General features: G+C 36.8%; 1 protein-coding gene across 3 annotated transcripts in view; it reads right to left on the bottom strand.

Annotated features, from left to right (window-relative positions):
• srgap2 (SLIT-ROBO Rho GTPase activating protein 2) overlaps positions 1-17,102 on the bottom strand; it is a 138,335-nt gene that overhangs the window by 27,568 nt on the left and 93,665 nt on the right. For all 3 annotated transcript variants that reach the window (XM_051122167.1, XM_051122169.1, XM_051122168.1), the window contains 5 exons: positions 11,822-12,037; positions 10,031-10,159; positions 7,034-7,255; positions 5,106-5,207; positions 3,909-4,106 (listed from right to left, as the gene is read on the bottom strand). In XM_051122167.1, the coding sequence (XP_050978124.1) occupies positions 3,909-4,106; positions 5,106-5,207; positions 7,034-7,255; positions 10,031-10,159; positions 11,822-12,037 (867 nt within the window). The remainder of the gene's footprint in view (positions 1-3,908; positions 4,107-5,105; positions 5,208-7,033; positions 7,256-10,030; positions 10,160-11,821; positions 12,038-17,102) is intronic.

Here is a 17,102-nt window from a genome sequence, read left to right as displayed (position 1 = left end):
CAGTATCTCACAAAAGTGACTACACTTCTCACATTTCAGCAACGTTTTTAGTATATCTTCTTAAGGAACAATACTATAAGAAATGAAACTTAGTCAATGTGTAGCTTGTATAGCAGTGTATATGTACTGTACCCAGAAAATAACTCAACATACAGCCATTATTGTCAAAATAGCTGGCAACAAAAGTGAGTACATCCTAAGTGATAACAGCACTATGTCATTTGTGTATCTTGTATTAGAGTTAAGTTAACATTTGGTGCTTTGAGTACAATTCTCTCATACTGACCACTGGATGTTCAAAAAGGCACCTCATGGCAAAGAACTCACCGAAGATTTGAGAATTAGAACTGTTGTTCTCCACAAAGATGGCCTAGGCTATAAGAGGTTCAGTAACAACCTGAAACTGAGTTAAAGTATTGTGGCCAGGGTCATACAGAGGTTTTCCAAGACGGGTTCCATTTGGAATAGGCCTTGTAAGGGTCGATCGACGAAGCTGAGTGCTCGTTCTGTGCATCAGGTGCAGAACCTTCCTTCAAGAAACAGTGCTGCCAGCATTGCTTTAGAGGTTGCAGAAGTAGAATGTCCACTTGTCAGTGCTCAGACCATACGCTGCTAACTGCAACAAGTTGGTTTGCATTGGTGTATCCGAGATGGAAGCCTCTTCTGAAGCTGGCTTACAAGAAAGCCTGCAAACAGTTTGCTGATGACAACCTGTCCATGAGCATGAATTACTGGAACCATGTCCTATGGTCTGATGAGACCATGTTAAACTTGTTTGGCTCAGATGGGTCCAGCATGTGTGGTGATGCCCTGATGAGGAGTACCAAGAAAATTGTGTCTCTCCTACAGCAGTGGTTCATTGAGGGATACATGGATTCCATTATGTACTGTACATTTCTGAAGCAGAACATGACATCTTCCCTTCAGAAACTGGGCCGAACAGCAGTTTTCCAACATGCAACATCCAAACAGCAGTTTTCATGACCCCAAAGACACCACGAAGATGACAACTGCCTTGCTAAGGGAAGGTGAACGTGATCTGACCTGAACCCTATTGAGCACCTATGGGGCATCCTCAAGCAGAAGGTGGAGAAGCACCATGTGTCTAACATCCAGCAGCTCCATGATGTCATTATAGAGGATCTGAAGAGCATCCCAGCAACAACCTGTGTAGCTCTGGTGAATTCCATGCCCAGAATGATTAAGGCAGTGCTAGATAACAATGGTGTTAACACAAAATATTGACACTTTGGACACAGTTTTGACAAGTTCACTTAGGATGTACTCACTTTTGTTGTCAGCTGTTTTGACAATAATGGCTGTATGTTGAGTTATTTTTAGGGGACAGTAAATATACACCGCTATACAAGCTGCACATTAACTACTCTAAAATATATCCAAGTTTCATTTCTATAGTATTGTCCCTTGAGAAGATATACTAAAATGATTGCTGAAATGTGAGGGGTGCACTCACTTTTGTGAGATACTGTATATACACAGGCGCTCAAAAAAATAGAATATCATGAAAAATTTTTTTATTAGAGCTTACAGCTCATGAAAGTCAAAAATCCAGCATCTCAAAATATTAGATTATTTCCTAAAATCAATCAAAAAATGGATTTGCAAAAAAGAAAAGTTCAAGTATGTTCATGTATGCACTCAATACTTGGTCGGCAGCACATACTACAGCAAATGACTTGCTCTTAGCGCAAATTACAGCATCAGTGAAGTGTGGCATGGAAGTGATCAGCCTGTGGCACTGCTGAGGCACTATTGAGCCTTCAGATCATCTGTATATTGTTGGATCAACTGTTTCTGTTTCTGTTGTTGGATCAACTGTTTGTTGGATCATCTTTCTCTTGAAAATATCCCACAGATTCTCAATGGGGTTCAGGTCAGGCATAGGTCAAAGAACAGTAATATCATGGTCAGCAAACCACTTGGAAGTGGTTTTTGCACTGTGGGCAGGTGCTAAAGTCCTGCTGGAAAAGGAAATCAGCATCTCCATAAAGCTTGGAGATGGAAGCATAAAGTGCTTCAAAATCTCCTGGTAGATGGCTGCACTGACTTTGCACTTGATAAAACACAGAAATTTCACACTGGACTTCAAGCAGCTTGGATTCTGTGCCTCTCCAGTGTTCCTCCAGACTCTGGGGCCATGATTTCAACACGAAATGCAAAATTTACTTTTATCTGAAAAGAGGACTTTGGACCACTGAGCAACAGTCCAGTTCTTTTTCTCCTTAGCCCAGGTAAGATGCTTCTGACGTTGTTTCTGTTTCAGAAGTGGCTTGGTAGCCCTTTTCCTGAAGATGTCTGAGCATGGTGACTCCTGATGCGCTAACTCCAGCTTCATTCTACTCCTTGTGAAGCTCTCCCAAGTGTTTGAATCGGCTTTACTTGACAGTATTCTCAAGCTCGCAGGCATCTCTGTTGCTTGTGCACCTTTGCCTACCCAATTTCTTCCTTCCAGTCAACTTTGCATTTAATATGCTTTGATACAACACTCTGTAAACAGCCACCCTATTCAGTGATGACCTTCTATGACTTACTCTCTTTGTGGAGGGTGTCAATGATTGTCTTCTGGACCATTGCCAAGTCAGCAGTCTTCCCCATTAGTGTGGTTTCAAAGAACAAGAGATACCCAGAATTTATACTGTAGGTATGGTCATTTAATGAAATTCAGATGTAAGTATTCTAATATTTTAAGATACTGGATTTTTTACTTTCATGAGTTGTATGCTGTAATCTAGTCTAAAACTTTTTTTTTTTTTTTACTTTACATGTAATGAATCTAGAATATATGAAAGTTTCATTTTTTTAAATAAGTTACAATAAAAAAAATTAACTTTTTAGAGATGGACCTGTATATATATATATATATATATATATATATATAGTTTGATGGAATAATAGAAAAACAATATTATTTTTCAATAAAAAATATTATTTTGGGGGGTTTTGAACTAGATGTTTGAAACCGTCATGCAAAAACTAATCCAAAATTCTGTCAAGAAACTGGTGTGGTCCGATAGGTTCTACCTCTACCTCAATCTGACATAATGACATCATTATTCATGCAGCTAACCGGTTTATTTTCGTGTCAGCAGCCAATGAGCTTGCTGTTCAGCATTCATATATTCGGCTAGTGCTTGCTGTAGCAGCTGCAGCGCGCTTCGGAAACCCTCCACCCCCCCAGCTACACCTGTATAGATCTGCTACGGGGTGATTCATGCATGTTTAGAAAACCGGAGTATTTCTTACATGCTAACAGCAGCATGTCTATGGATGTATTGACAGTATCAATTCTCGCAGCAGCAGCATAGCAGATCTGTTCCGTCAAACACATTAACATTGCCATGTACATTACCATGCTAGAAAACAAGAATTTATTTAACTTTTTTGGTTTTGTTTTTAAATCTTAACCTACTGAGTTGACAAGAACATGCCCATGTGATCCCAGTCTCCCCTATAAAATTGCCACAAAGTGCTGTTGGTTGCTCCCTGGGCATTGCTATACTGCTGCTAATTTGTTCTGGGTATTTTGTAAAATCTGTCTGGAGGACAAATTCCTCTGTAATGCTATTTGCTGAATTACAACGTAACACAGTTTCAGTTGTCTACAAACAAGCACAGATCAATGAACAGCAGTCAACTGCAGCAGTCTCTTCTAATTGCCGTTTTTCTTAAAAGCCGTTTTCCGTCTTCTTAAAAGCCTCTGACAGAGAAGAAAGGACATTAAGCTGTATCTAAAACACTCAATCTCTTATCTCTCCCTTCATCACCCGTCCTTTTCCATTTCTCTTTACGTCCAGCTACAGACTTCTCACCATCCAATCCTCCACACCCTTTCTTCAATCCTGTGACCCTGTATTAAACTGATTTCTCTCCCTCTCTGTCTCATTTACCGTGAAGTAGAACTGTTCCGTCTCCTGCTGGTTGGCTCGTCTCTTGGCCAGGCTGGGTTTGCTCATGAAAGATTCAGACACAGTGGACTTGACAGACTCCATTGAGTTACTGTGGTGGAAGCAGTCAGTCACATCAAAGTCCTCAATGGTCACCATGTCCTGGATGGTCTGTAGAGTGGCCTCCATCGTCTTCTTTACCTAGAGAAAGAGCATGTCCATTATAGTTCCTACATCTTTGTAATATTACAACATGCAAAGTACATGAGTGAAATGGAACATCAATTTCATTTGATGAAGATATTTCATTTCATACACACTGGTGCACTGCATTAAATAATTTTCTTGGTTGTTATTTCTGTCTTGTTTTCCATTAAAAGTATCTAAACATCCTTAAAAGATGATAAGGAGCAAAACTGCATGAGATATTCAAATTTGTTATGTCCTGAATTAAGTTTATTTTTCTTACCCCACAGGCTAATTGGTTTTTATATTATTCATGAGCATAAACCTCACAACATTTTATTAGAGTAATATTTAAAGCAAAGAAAAATGTTCTTAAAGATGTTTAAATATTTTTACTGAAAAACAAGTCAAAAACAGTGATTAAGTAAGTTTTTCTCAGTGTCAGAGAAACTGACGTTCTGTAAAGTTTTTGTTTTTAATACAACAAACGTCTGAGTAAAAGATGAAACACTAACACTAGCCCATTAACACTGCCTCCCTAGTCCAAACAATACCATTTAAAACACATTACAGTGACTTATGTGGACGCTCAGACAAATCAGTTTTTTTCACATTTTCTGTTTATGGATTTCAACATAAATGTTTAACGGTAATGATAAATAGAGATACACTCTTATTGGGTTAACTTTTTTTTTTATCAAATTAGCCAAAATACTTTATAAACAAACACTCAGGGGGGAAATGCTCTTGTAGTGGCAAGGTCATGGGTTCAGTTTAGACAAAAGTTTCTGCCAAATGTATAAATGTAAATAATTCAATTGAATGTAAAGATGACAGCAGATTCAAAAATGCTTTGATTTAATCCAATGCTTTGATATGAAAGTGCACATCAACAGAAAAAAGGAAACTGATGTGAAATGTGTATTTGATAGATAAACATAATTTGTTGTGCATGTTGTAATATAAACATAATTTGTTGTGCTTATTGCATTTGTTGGACCATGTGTATGTCACCTCTTCATTCTCTATTTTCAGTGTGGACAGGCGGGACTGTAGCTGCTGGCATCTCTGGATCAGCTCTCCCTGCACAGGTTGCTGGGCACACACATGTCCCACCTGAGGGAAAAAGAGAGAAAAAAAGAGAATTTGAGAACTTCAACAACAGAATGACAGAGAACTAAACCAAGACCACTTCCAGCAGTAATAAAGCTGTCCATATGCTCTAAAGAACAGAGTGACCCCAGCTAGCCTCTATCTGCGTCTCTTGCTTGCTCTCTCTCTTTTTTGCCCAAAACAGCTGGGGAACATCTGGCTCACTGTGGTCCACCCTCTCCCAGAGGGCTGAACACACGACGGGGCACATGTGCACTGGGGAAAACCAGCTGCTCTGTTCATCACACACTTACAAACATCCAGGACCCCTGATGCAAGGTTGACTAAGAACAAAAACATCAGCATAAAGTTCAATACAGCAGAAAACTATGGAAGCCTGTTTCTGCCACTAAATAATAAAAAAAAGGTTAAAAGTATTTTATCTCACAGTTCTCAGAACTGTGATATAAACTCGCAATTGTGAGTTATAAAGTTGGAATTCTATGATATACCTCACAATTGCAAGTTATAAAGCCAGAATTGCGATGTAAACACACATTTGTTATACAGCCAGAACTGCATGATATGAACTTACAATTATGAGTTATAAAGTTCAGTTTTTAGGGTAAAAAAGACTGATATGTTCTCAGAACTGAGAGTATATATCTTTCAATTCTGACTTAATAAAATAAAGTCACAATTGTGAGATATAAACTCGAATTAATTATAAACTAGAATTGTGAGTTTATATCACGCAAATGTAGTCCAATTAAAAATGCTATCTTTCAGGTTGAGCTGTAGTGTCTTTTTTTGTTAAAATGTTAAAAGACTTCCTCCTATTCCAGTTTAATATTAACACTATGTCTCTGTGATGCTATGAAAACATTGTTTTGTTTGAGAATTCAACACAACAATATCAGCTCAGCCAATCGTGTGAGTTTGACTATATAGACATTGGACTATAAGTTTGACTGACCTGACTGAATGTTCAGAAAACCTGTTTGCAAAAAAATCATTATTTTTTGTTTTGTTTGGCACAGGATTGGCATCTTACAAAACAAAACAAAATGAAACAAAGCAAAACACAAATAATACTACTACTACTACTACTACTATTGCTAACAATTTTACTACTACTAATAGATAAATAAATAGCATTAGGAATAAACAAAATTAACAAATAGAATTAAGAAACAGAATTAATAATATTTTTCTGAAAACTACAGTTTATTGGCCTTACTGTTTATAGGTGCTGTAACATTAACCTAAGGTGTTAACACAGAAAGAACATATCTCACCTTTAATTAATATATAAACCACGGGGCCTGTAAGGTTAGCAGTCAACTTGCCATATTAATAGTGAATAATATATAATATAATAACTGCACAGTCTAATGACAACATATATTAATACAGGGTTGAAGCAACTAAGGTCTCTCAGGCATGTCTGTCACTATGCAACAATCTGACTGAGAAATGCTTCATTCCTCTTGAGGTGTCTGGGTTTGTTTGGACATGCAATGAGACAGTCTTGCAAGAGTCACATGTAACAGCAGGACAAATTGTCTCAGAGAGACAATGCTGATCATTGTGTAACAGTACTGAATGGTATTTAGCAGAGCTGATTTCTTGATATCCTCAAGATGTTTGATATATTGGAGCAAAAGCACTTGGCATCAGTAAAGCCTCACTCTGTTGCCTAAGAATGTTTGTGTGCCATTTTTTACCCACATTGTGAGTCTACTGTTGCTATATTGCTTGAGGCATGAAAATAATTACCATCACTGCATATTCCATTCCTTCATTTCACCAGTGTCATGTCATAAGTAATAATATTCACACCAACTGACCATATCACCCATGTGAGACTGGAAATCGAAGCGCATTGGAGGGCAGAAGACGTTGTTGTAGGTCTCCATCAGCCTCTGCTTGTCCGCATTGGCCTCCAGGTTCTCTGCAGCGTTCTCAATAGTCTCCAGACCACCGTGCTTGGAAGTCTCCACATTAAACTCAGCCGAGAGGTAGGTACGCAGTGCACGGTTCAGGCTGGCATGGTAGCCCAGGTCACAGCACTGAGAAAGGGGGAAAAAAGGGGTATTTTGAGCTGTGAATAAAGATTTTGAGTTGAGAAAGCCAGTAAAATATAGAGTAAAACACAACATTTATGCAACTGGCAGAGACTTTCATGTACATGAACTTAAAAGTACACTCAAGTACATTTTTGTTGGTGCTAAAAAATAAGAACCCAAGTAACCCATTCTTGGCTATTAACCTGTACATGGTTACAATGTTACAGGTCTACATTCAAGGTCACACTTGAGTAAAGAAGTCTGATGAAGCAGCACACTGTCAGAGGGTATTACCGCATTGTGGGACACTGTACATGGGCATATTTAGGGCATTACACCTAAATGCCCTAGTAGAGCTGCACAGTATACTGGAAATGTAAAAAAAATGTTGCCAGTGCTCAATGACAGGAAGGATAAAAGTCTTGATGGGTTTACTGCATTTGACATTCTTGTAGTTTCATAAAATTAAGGTTGAACCACAGGTGTCACATGGAATTTTTTAACATTTGTCCTTATTACCTTTCAGGGCCTTAAATGTGGTAGTTGTGTTGCTGTCTATGCAGGGTCAGAAAGCTCTCGGATTTCATCAAAAATATCTTAATTTGTGTTCTGAAGATGAACGAAGGTCTTACGAGTTAGGAACAACACGACGGTGAGTAATTAATGACAGAATTTTCAGTTTTGGGTAAACTATCCCTTTAAACGGTTTAATTTTGCAATATTTCTGTAAAACAAATCAGATGGGCTGATTAACCAAAGTGATGTCATGTGCACATTCTCAGTGATGGAATTTAAAGGATTAGTTCACTTCCAGAACAAAATGTTACAGATAATTTAATCACTCCTTGTCATCCAAGATGTTCATGTCTTTCTTTCTTCAGTTGTAAAGAAATTATGTTTTTTGAGGAAATTATTTCAGGAATTTTGTCCACATAGTGGACTTCTAAGGTGCCTGCAAGTTTGAACTTCCAAAATGCAGTTTAAATTCAGCTTCAAAGGGCTCTACATGATCCCAGCTGAGGAAGAAGAGTCCTATCTAGCGAAACGATTGGTTATTTTCCAAAAATGTAAAATTTATACACTTTTTAATCACAAATGCTCACCTTGTCTAGCTCTGCAATGCGCCTACATACTCTGAACACTCCGGTTCAAGACAGTTAGGGTCACTTCAAAATCGTCCTACATCGATGTTTTACCTTTTTTTAGAAATGGCGTTTCACCGTATTTGCACGTTGACTTTGTAAACACTGGGTCGGTACTTATGCAGAGATGTAGGATGATTTTGAAGTTGGAGGAGAAAAGAGATGCTAGTTTTTCGACATACCCTAACTGTATTGAACCGGAGTACACAGAGTACGCATGTGCATTGCAGAGCTAGACAAGACCAGCATTTGAGGTTAAAAAGTATATAAAAAGTATCGAAATTTTTAGAAAATGACCAATCGTTTCGCTAGGTAAGACCCTTCTTCCTCAGCTGGGATCGTTTAAAGCCCTTGAAGCTGCATTTAAAATGCATTTTGGAAGTTTAAACTCACGGGAAGTCCACTATATGGACAAAATATTTTCCTCAAAAAACATAATTTCTTTACGACAGAAGAAAGAAAGAAATATCTTAGATGACAAGGGGGTGAGTAAATTATCTGTAAATTTTTGTTCTGGAAGTGAACTAATCATTTATTACTTAATAATTATATTTTTATGCAAAAATGAATGAGAAAACCATCATATGTCAGCTGATAACCCTTTTTAAATTACTGAATATGTGAAGTATTTTGAGAAACAGAAAACTTTTAAAAAGGAGCTCAAAATTGTAACATTAATTATGAATTATTTACATGCTGACAAGCAGAGTTTCATTTCATCAGCTGCCCTGAACTTGTTTGTTTGTTTACTGAATACGATTTAGCACTGATACTGAGACATCAGCACCTGGCACTGTAAGTTTTAAAAAACCAAAAAACTAAAACTATTAAAGGATTAGTTGACTCCAGAATTAAAATTTTATACATAAAATTAATAAATAATTTATTCCCCATGTCATCCAAGATGTTCAAGTATTTCTTTCTTCAGTCGAAAAGAAATTAAGGTTTTTGAGAAAAACATTCCAGGATTTTTCTCCATATAGTGGACTTTAATGGGAGCAAACGGGCTAAAGGTTCATTGTAGATGAGCATTTGTGGCAAAAAAATACACACATCATTTTTTTTTATTTTTTATATTTGGACCTTCAACCTCATCCTCTGATCCTCACTGAAGTCCACTATAGCAAAATCCTGGAATGTTTTCCTCAGAAACCTTAAATTTATTTTCGACTGAAGAAAGAAAGACATGAACATCTTTGATGACTTGGGGGTGAGTAAATTATCAGGGAATTTTAATTCTGGAGTGAACTAATCCGCTAAATTAAATTAAAACAACAAATAAAATTATTATGAATAATTGCAATTAACTGAATTAAAGCTGAAATTAAATAAAATATAAGTATTGAAATAAAAAGGTACTAAATATACTAAGAACTAAAAATACTGAAATGTATACATAAATAATCCTAGTAAAAATTACAAATGCAGTTAACAAAATTACTAAAAGCTCATTTAAAATATTAATAAAAACATTAATATTACATAGACAAACAAGTTATAGTTCAAACAAGTTGAGCTTAACTGCATTATAACATTATAACAAATATCAAGAGGTCTAATAAGGAAAATTTGTGATACACCTTGAAAACATTTCATGAACTGGCTCTCTGAAGTAATGAGATGAAGCTGGACTTACATCTATGAGGTCAGACAGATCATGGATGTAGTATTTGAAGACACAGCTGTTGGTGGCCTCCAGAGCCAGAAGATACTCATTCCTGGCCTTGATGGCTTTCAGCTTGTTCTCAGTGTATTTCGCTTGCCGCTGAGAATAAAAAAAGTAAAACCAGGAGGATGAGACAATGGATAAGAAAAGGACAGATTTTTCCACAGTTTGTAACAAACACAGACTGTCAAGTACCATTAGCAACAAAAGCATCATGTGCACAAACATTTCACAAATATGGTTCAAGTTGGATGTCAGTAACTTTAAACGTCAGTGTTTGCTACTGTCGCGCAAAAAAATCAAAGTCAAACATGAAGTCATAGTATTATGGTGAAAAACATGTATTTTAATATTTTTTAACTGTTTGGAACAACGTGAGGGTAGGAAAAGAATAACAGACCTCTTATTTTTGAGTGAACAAAACTTTAAAGCTAACATTAAAACGTGAGCTCATAATGGATGGCACCTTGTTTAGCTTCTTCTAGCCTGCCCTGAATAGGCTGCCACCACAAACTGCACTACATTTCCATCTGTAAATGCTGCTGGGGTGACCACAGGCTCTCTCTAGCAGGACACACATAGAGGAGCTGCTGTTGGTCTTGTGGAAACAGAGATGGCCCTGGAACAACCCAGCGATGATCCCATCAATCATTCCGTAAGCTGGTGGTACTAGACAGAGATGGTAACCAGAGGACTCCAGAAAAACAAAGACATGGATTGACTACAATATCTGGGCCAGACATGCTAATGCCTGACCCTTGACCCCATGTCATCTCATTACATCATCCAATGACATTCTACAACACAGTACACACAGTCATAGGGGAGACATTCATCTGCTGAATTAAACTGCCATTTAGTGTTTAGGATTACCATGTCAAATTGGAAATTTCTGGAATTTTACAGCCTGGAATCTCAAAAATACGAGGGTGTAAGATCAAGCCTTGTTTAAAACTAATGAGTTTATTTTGTGATGACGAACAGCTTGTACAGGTTGTACATTATGCTGTATTTTACATTGAAAATATTACAAAATTAACATGTAAATGAACACAGAAAGACCACTGTCACAGTTACTGATTTTATTTAATTATTACAATTATTATTTAATTATTATTTAATTTAATTTTATTGACATGAAAAGTCCACTGTTGGTCACCTATTTTATTTTCATTTTTATTTATTTTTTTGATTATGAAAAGACCATTGGTGTTTTATTTTATTTTATTTTATTTTTTGTAAAATTACATGAAATTAAATGAATAAACCTTTGCTAGTCACCTATTTTATTTTGTCACCCGTTTTATTTTATTTTCATTTTTGTGACTGCAGAATGCCATGACTAACCAATCAGAATCACGTATTCCGGAGAGTATATAGTACATAGTATTATTTAGGCATAATAAGCATGGATTACATCTCTGACACATGTTATAAATTGAATAAACCACTGTCAACAGGTCATTAAAGCTGTCCAGGATCAGGTTTAGGACCCTCAACACCATCTGGCAGTGACGGCATCCTCTGTATCTTTCATCAGCTCATTGCTCCCTATGCTCTCCCTCTTTTAGCCTCTGTCTCTCAACTCCCACTCTGTCACCTTTCCCATTTCCCTGCAATCTCCCTCCATCTGTTCATTCTTCTCCTGCCCACGTTCACCTTTCCTCCACATTCTCTGTTTAAACTGTCCAAGAAACTCTGATTTCTCTTTCCATGAACTCTTTTCTCACCCCATTTGAACCCTGTGATATTACTGCTCACCTTCTCCTTCATCTTCTCAATCTTCTTGACGGAGCTGCGGCGCACGTGTTTCTCCTCAATCTTGATGTTTGTGAGGGAGTCGGGCGAGCGTGGGGTCTGCCTGTCCTCATGTCGGACGCTGCGGCTCATCTGTTTCTCCTCTTGCTTCTCCGCCTCCTTCAGCTTGCTTTCGGCATTGATGCTGTCCATGTTGTACATGTGATAGGTCTTCATCACCTGTGCAGTAGAGAATAGGTTAAATGTGCGATTTTTGCATATGTGCTGTGGTGTTATTCTTCTTTTCTTTTTTTTTTTTTAAAAAGGATCCTTACAGGTGGTCACGCTCATTAAGGTAGCTTAAAAGGAACAATTACAGGCAAGAACTGGGCTGAAAGATGAAAAGACCTGAACTGATAACCTACTGTATCTGCCTCAAAAGTTATTCACAACACAACCTGTATAAACAGCTACAAGACCGAAATCATTCAGAACAAATGCTTTACACTTACAGTCAGGCATGCAGAACCTTTTTTAGCTCAATATGTTTGCACAGGCAGAGAGGCAACGGGACAATGACTTTTCATCACAAGCACTAAAACTCATGCAGAGTTGCTTTGCTGAAGAAAATTACATAATCTTGCCCAATTTATTGACGTTATTGCCAGTGATGGGAATAACGGCGTTATAAATAAACGGCGTTACTAACGGCGTTATTTTTTCAGTAACGAGTAATCAAACGAATTACTGTTTCCTACGTTACAACGCCGTTACGATAACTGCCAATAAAATACGGCGTTACTATCATTTATTATAATATTATTATAATTTTATTTTTCAGTTCATCTGAATGGATGCGCAGCGTACCTGTATTTGACGAGCTGTAAACTCTAGTGTGAAGGCACACGACTAGCCGTCACTTTGTCTCACACACCCAAAGAAAGATACAGAGCGACAGAGTCTTATACCATGCAGAACTGACGCGCTACGTGTAAACGATATTCTTTGTTGTATTTTCCTGTCAAAACAACGGAGCTCCTTTGGAATACTTCAGCTTTTAAGAACTGCTGGTTTCTCCGGTAGTAGGCGGAACTAATGTGCAAACAGCAATCTCATTGGCTGGCGCTCACCTATTATCGTCCCTGTTTTGATTACAGCAAATCAGTTCGAGCGAACGCAGACAGCGTGATTAATATTCATGAACCAGCAGCTCATTAAACCTTAGTGTGTTTAATATTGTTATTAATAGTAGAATTTGTGGTAGCAACAAGACGTTCATAGAAACACTAAATTACAAACAATATCACCACCAGTCCTAAGTTCAGTCAACATGACAAACATGCATTCATACATGGTTATTCTAATTACTAAAGTTCTAATGGCTAAAGTTGAATGCTAATTATAATTATAATATTATATCAGATATTTAATATTAGTCTGGTGAGTAAACTAAAAATGTAATTAATTTTTTTTTTTTTTTTTAAAAAGCAACACAATAGTTACTTTCCCTGGTAATTAGTTATTTTTGTAAAGATGTAACTCTGTTACTAACTCAGTTACTATTTGTGAGAAGTAACTAGTAACTATAACTAATTACTTTTCAAAGTAACATTCCCAACACTGCCCACAAGAACATTAAAATAGTGTAGATTAGTATACACTGTTCTATATTTATTTTATAGTTATATTAAATTAGATTTTTTTTTAAGTAACGCAATAGTTACTTTGCCTGGTAATTAGTTACTTTTATAATGATGTAACTCAGTTACTAACTCAGTTACTATCTGTGAGAAGTAACTAGTGACTATAACTAATTACTTTTTTAAAGGTACGTGCCCAACACTGGTTATTGCTTATTACTAGTACCCTGTCAGTTCAAACTACGGAGGAAGCAAATGCACAGCACAGATTTATTACTTTTATATGGACTGCAAACAATGCAGGAGTCATAGACTGTAAATGTATACTCTACCATACGCTGTAAAAATTAAAGGGATAGCTTGTTCATCTTTGCATTAATTATTTTGAATTAAGATATTTTTGAGGAAATCTGAGAGCTTTCTGACCCTGCATAGACAGTTAGGCTGTCACTAACGGTTATTTTAGTAATCAAGTAATTGTTAAATTTTTTAATCGAGAAATCGGATAATTACAATTAATTTTTTTGGTAATTAAAATAGACCTAGGTGAAACGCTACAACCACTGTAATTTATTGAATATGCAGACATCAAAACGCGTAAACACAGAGTGAGGGTTTGAGCTTTTATTTAGAAATTTCTTGTGTTTGCATAGTTTTATAAATTATTTATCTTACAAATCTGATGAAATGGTGCATGTTGCATTCCCAGATGAGCATTACAATAAACCCAAACTCACAGCAATATGCAGAGATGGAGTTAGAGACACTCCACACTAGGCATGTTGCGATAGTCAGTGTTACCGGTGTTTACCGGTGTTAAACCACAACACCAGTTTCACCCCCCTACGGTCGTTTTGATTTTTTTTATAGTAATAAAAATCATTCCGTTCAGTTTAATTAAGAGAACAGACACTACAATTAAAAACTGAATGTGGATGCTTAATGCAGTGCTGAACAACAGTCACATTAGAGATCCAAACAGCTGTCAGATTTTATTTATCATATGAGGAGAGTGAGTTGAGCTAACGAGTGAGGTGAGAAAGACAAGACGGTGGCGGCAGATTTACTTTCGAAATAAACTACAAAAGCGCCTGTTTTAAAAATATTTTGGATTTTGAAAGGCCTGTTGGCTTTTGACGTTTAGCTAAGGTGATTTTGGGAAGGGTTTTATTCTTATTTATTTGGTTCCACCGTGTTTGTTGATTTTCATTTTTTTTAAACTTTGTGTAAGTTATTTTTTATATTAGGTCTATAGCATGGTGTGTTTTATATAAATTAAACATTCTATGTTTAATATAAGTGAGTTTGTCGTACTGTTTTTTTTCCAGCCAACTGACGCTGAATTGCCGCTACTTCGAAAGTGAAAGTAAAATGCGCACAAGCATTTACAGGCTATTTAAAAGTGAAGAAAAGTGAGGAAAAGAGGGTAAACTCTTACAAACTACCCGTTATTTTTGTTTTCTTGGCACACAAAAAATATTTTTGTAGCTTCATAACATTAAGGTTGAGCCATTGATGTCACATGCACTATTTCCTTACTACCTTTCTGGGCCTTAAACATGATAGTTGCGTTGCTGTCTATGCAGCGTCAGAAAGCTCACAGATTTCATCAAAAATGTCTTAATTTGTGTTCCGAAAGGTGAATAAAGGTCTTACGGGTTTGGAATGACACGAGGGTAACCAGTCAATGACTGAATTTTCATTTTTAGGTGAACTATCCTTTTAAGTTTTCCTATAACTTCCAAAACTTAAAATGGCCATTTATGTAACTCAGATGCAAAAACATCTCATTCTGAACTGAATACATTAATATGTATTACTATTCCATAATATAAAATAGAAAACATTACAAATAGCAAGGAACACATAAAATTATACAACCCTTATAAAAAGCAATTACGTCTAAGTCCGATGAGAGACTATGGTGAAACTCTCATCGGTGACTGTTGCCAAGGAAGACACCACCAAGCTTAATAGTTAGTATTCAGCAGATGCTAAATTTGGGATTGGGATTGAAGGGAGGATCTCATTCCAAACTTCTGCTCCTTTGAGAGGAATGTCACAGAGTGACGCCATTCTTGTGCTTGCAATCAAATGCGCTGCCAAGACCAGAGAGATGATACCAAGCCATCACTCCCTGTCTGTGAGAGAGAGAAAGTTAATGGACTCCATTTCCCTCCATTTACACCGGCTTTCATGAGGGTGTCAGCCTCCATGAGGGGCATAATAAATTTAGTAAGCTCTTTGCAATGTCATCATTAATAGGAAACACTTACAGGAGGAATTTGGCAAACATGTAGGCGGGCCTCAATGGCCTTTTCTTGCTCTTGTAAAGTGCAAAGATGTGTCAGGCTCATTTCCAGTTCTTAAAGGAAAAGTTCACCAAAAATGTTTCACAGAAGAATGTCATACAGGTTCGACATGAGGGTGAGTAAATGATGATGATACGTGAAAAAGTATTTTAATTTTAGGTGAACTACTGAACTAGCCACTGTTGAGCTTCTGCAAAAGTATGCAGAAGATTGTTAAGAGGAAACTCGATTCGTCACGTTTTTCACCATTTTCGGCCCTGTGGGGTTCCTCTAAGATCCAAAAGGCTGAGATAATCATCATCAGCTTTTCCATTCATTCCTTCCTTTCTTCATATAAAGCACAGATGTCACTAAAAATGGTGCCAGGTTTATTTTCATCATCTTTAACTCTTTAATTAAAGGATTTGCTTACTTTTTATGGGGTATTGAAATGGGTTACAGTCATTTCCCAGGAGAACATGTGTGGATGTGTACGGGGGGGAATCTATTCAAACTAGGCCAATATCACGGGTCCTCCTCCTACCACATTTGAGCCCAGAACACCCCACCCTGAAAACCCCAAACTATTCCTTCCTCCCCCACAAAAACAAGGAATACAAAAATATGTGGCGAATTACAAAGGGCATTTCTAATTTCATTTTTTCTCCCAGTAAAAATAAAAGTCTGAAATCATTAGGATTATTTAAGCTACGCTGCTAATTAAAGGCATGTACGTGTGGAAGCCCCATGCAACACTGTGCTGTTAGCAGCACTGATGCACACCAGTATCATCCAGCAGGATAATAACAACATGACTTACATCCACTGAATCATCCCTGAATTTTCCGTGCACCATTGCTAATTTCGGCACTGCCAGGGAACTCTCTGGCCATGGGTCTCTGCGGTGGTACGGATACTGCAACGCTAAGTCTATAAAACAGTAATCGGACTGCTGTTGAGGGTTAAAACAGAGGTTAACTGCCATTAAAGGTTTTTTTTTTTCCATGTTAAAATGTAAACATTTTCGGAGTTCCGTATAAGGCACTTTCCAAAAATAGGGTACATGTTGGTATCCCACTTCTCTACTACTTTTATAAGTGTAAAAGGCACAAATCCTTTTGTAGTGACAATGATTAGATGTTACATAAATCATTACTATTACTATTTATTATTTATTTATTTATTTATTTATTTGTTCGTTTGTTCAGTTTTAATACATTTGTTCTATTTAATTTAAATTTTTATTTCTAGAAAATAACAAAAAATAAAATAAAATTTAGCTAGTCTTCCTGAGGTTGGCAAATCAACACTTTGTTTTAGTAATTATTAACTAAAACTATTAAAACAGTTTTTGTTAAGTTTTATTAACAGCTG

This window comes from Labeo rohita, chromosome 11 (assembly GCF_022985175.1).
Source record: "Labeo rohita strain BAU-BD-2019 chromosome 11, IGBB_LRoh.1.0, whole genome shotgun sequence".
NCBI lineage: Eukaryota > Metazoa > Chordata > Actinopteri > Cypriniformes > Cyprinidae > Labeo > Labeo rohita.
This window is presented reverse-complemented; position numbering and strand designations above follow the sequence as displayed.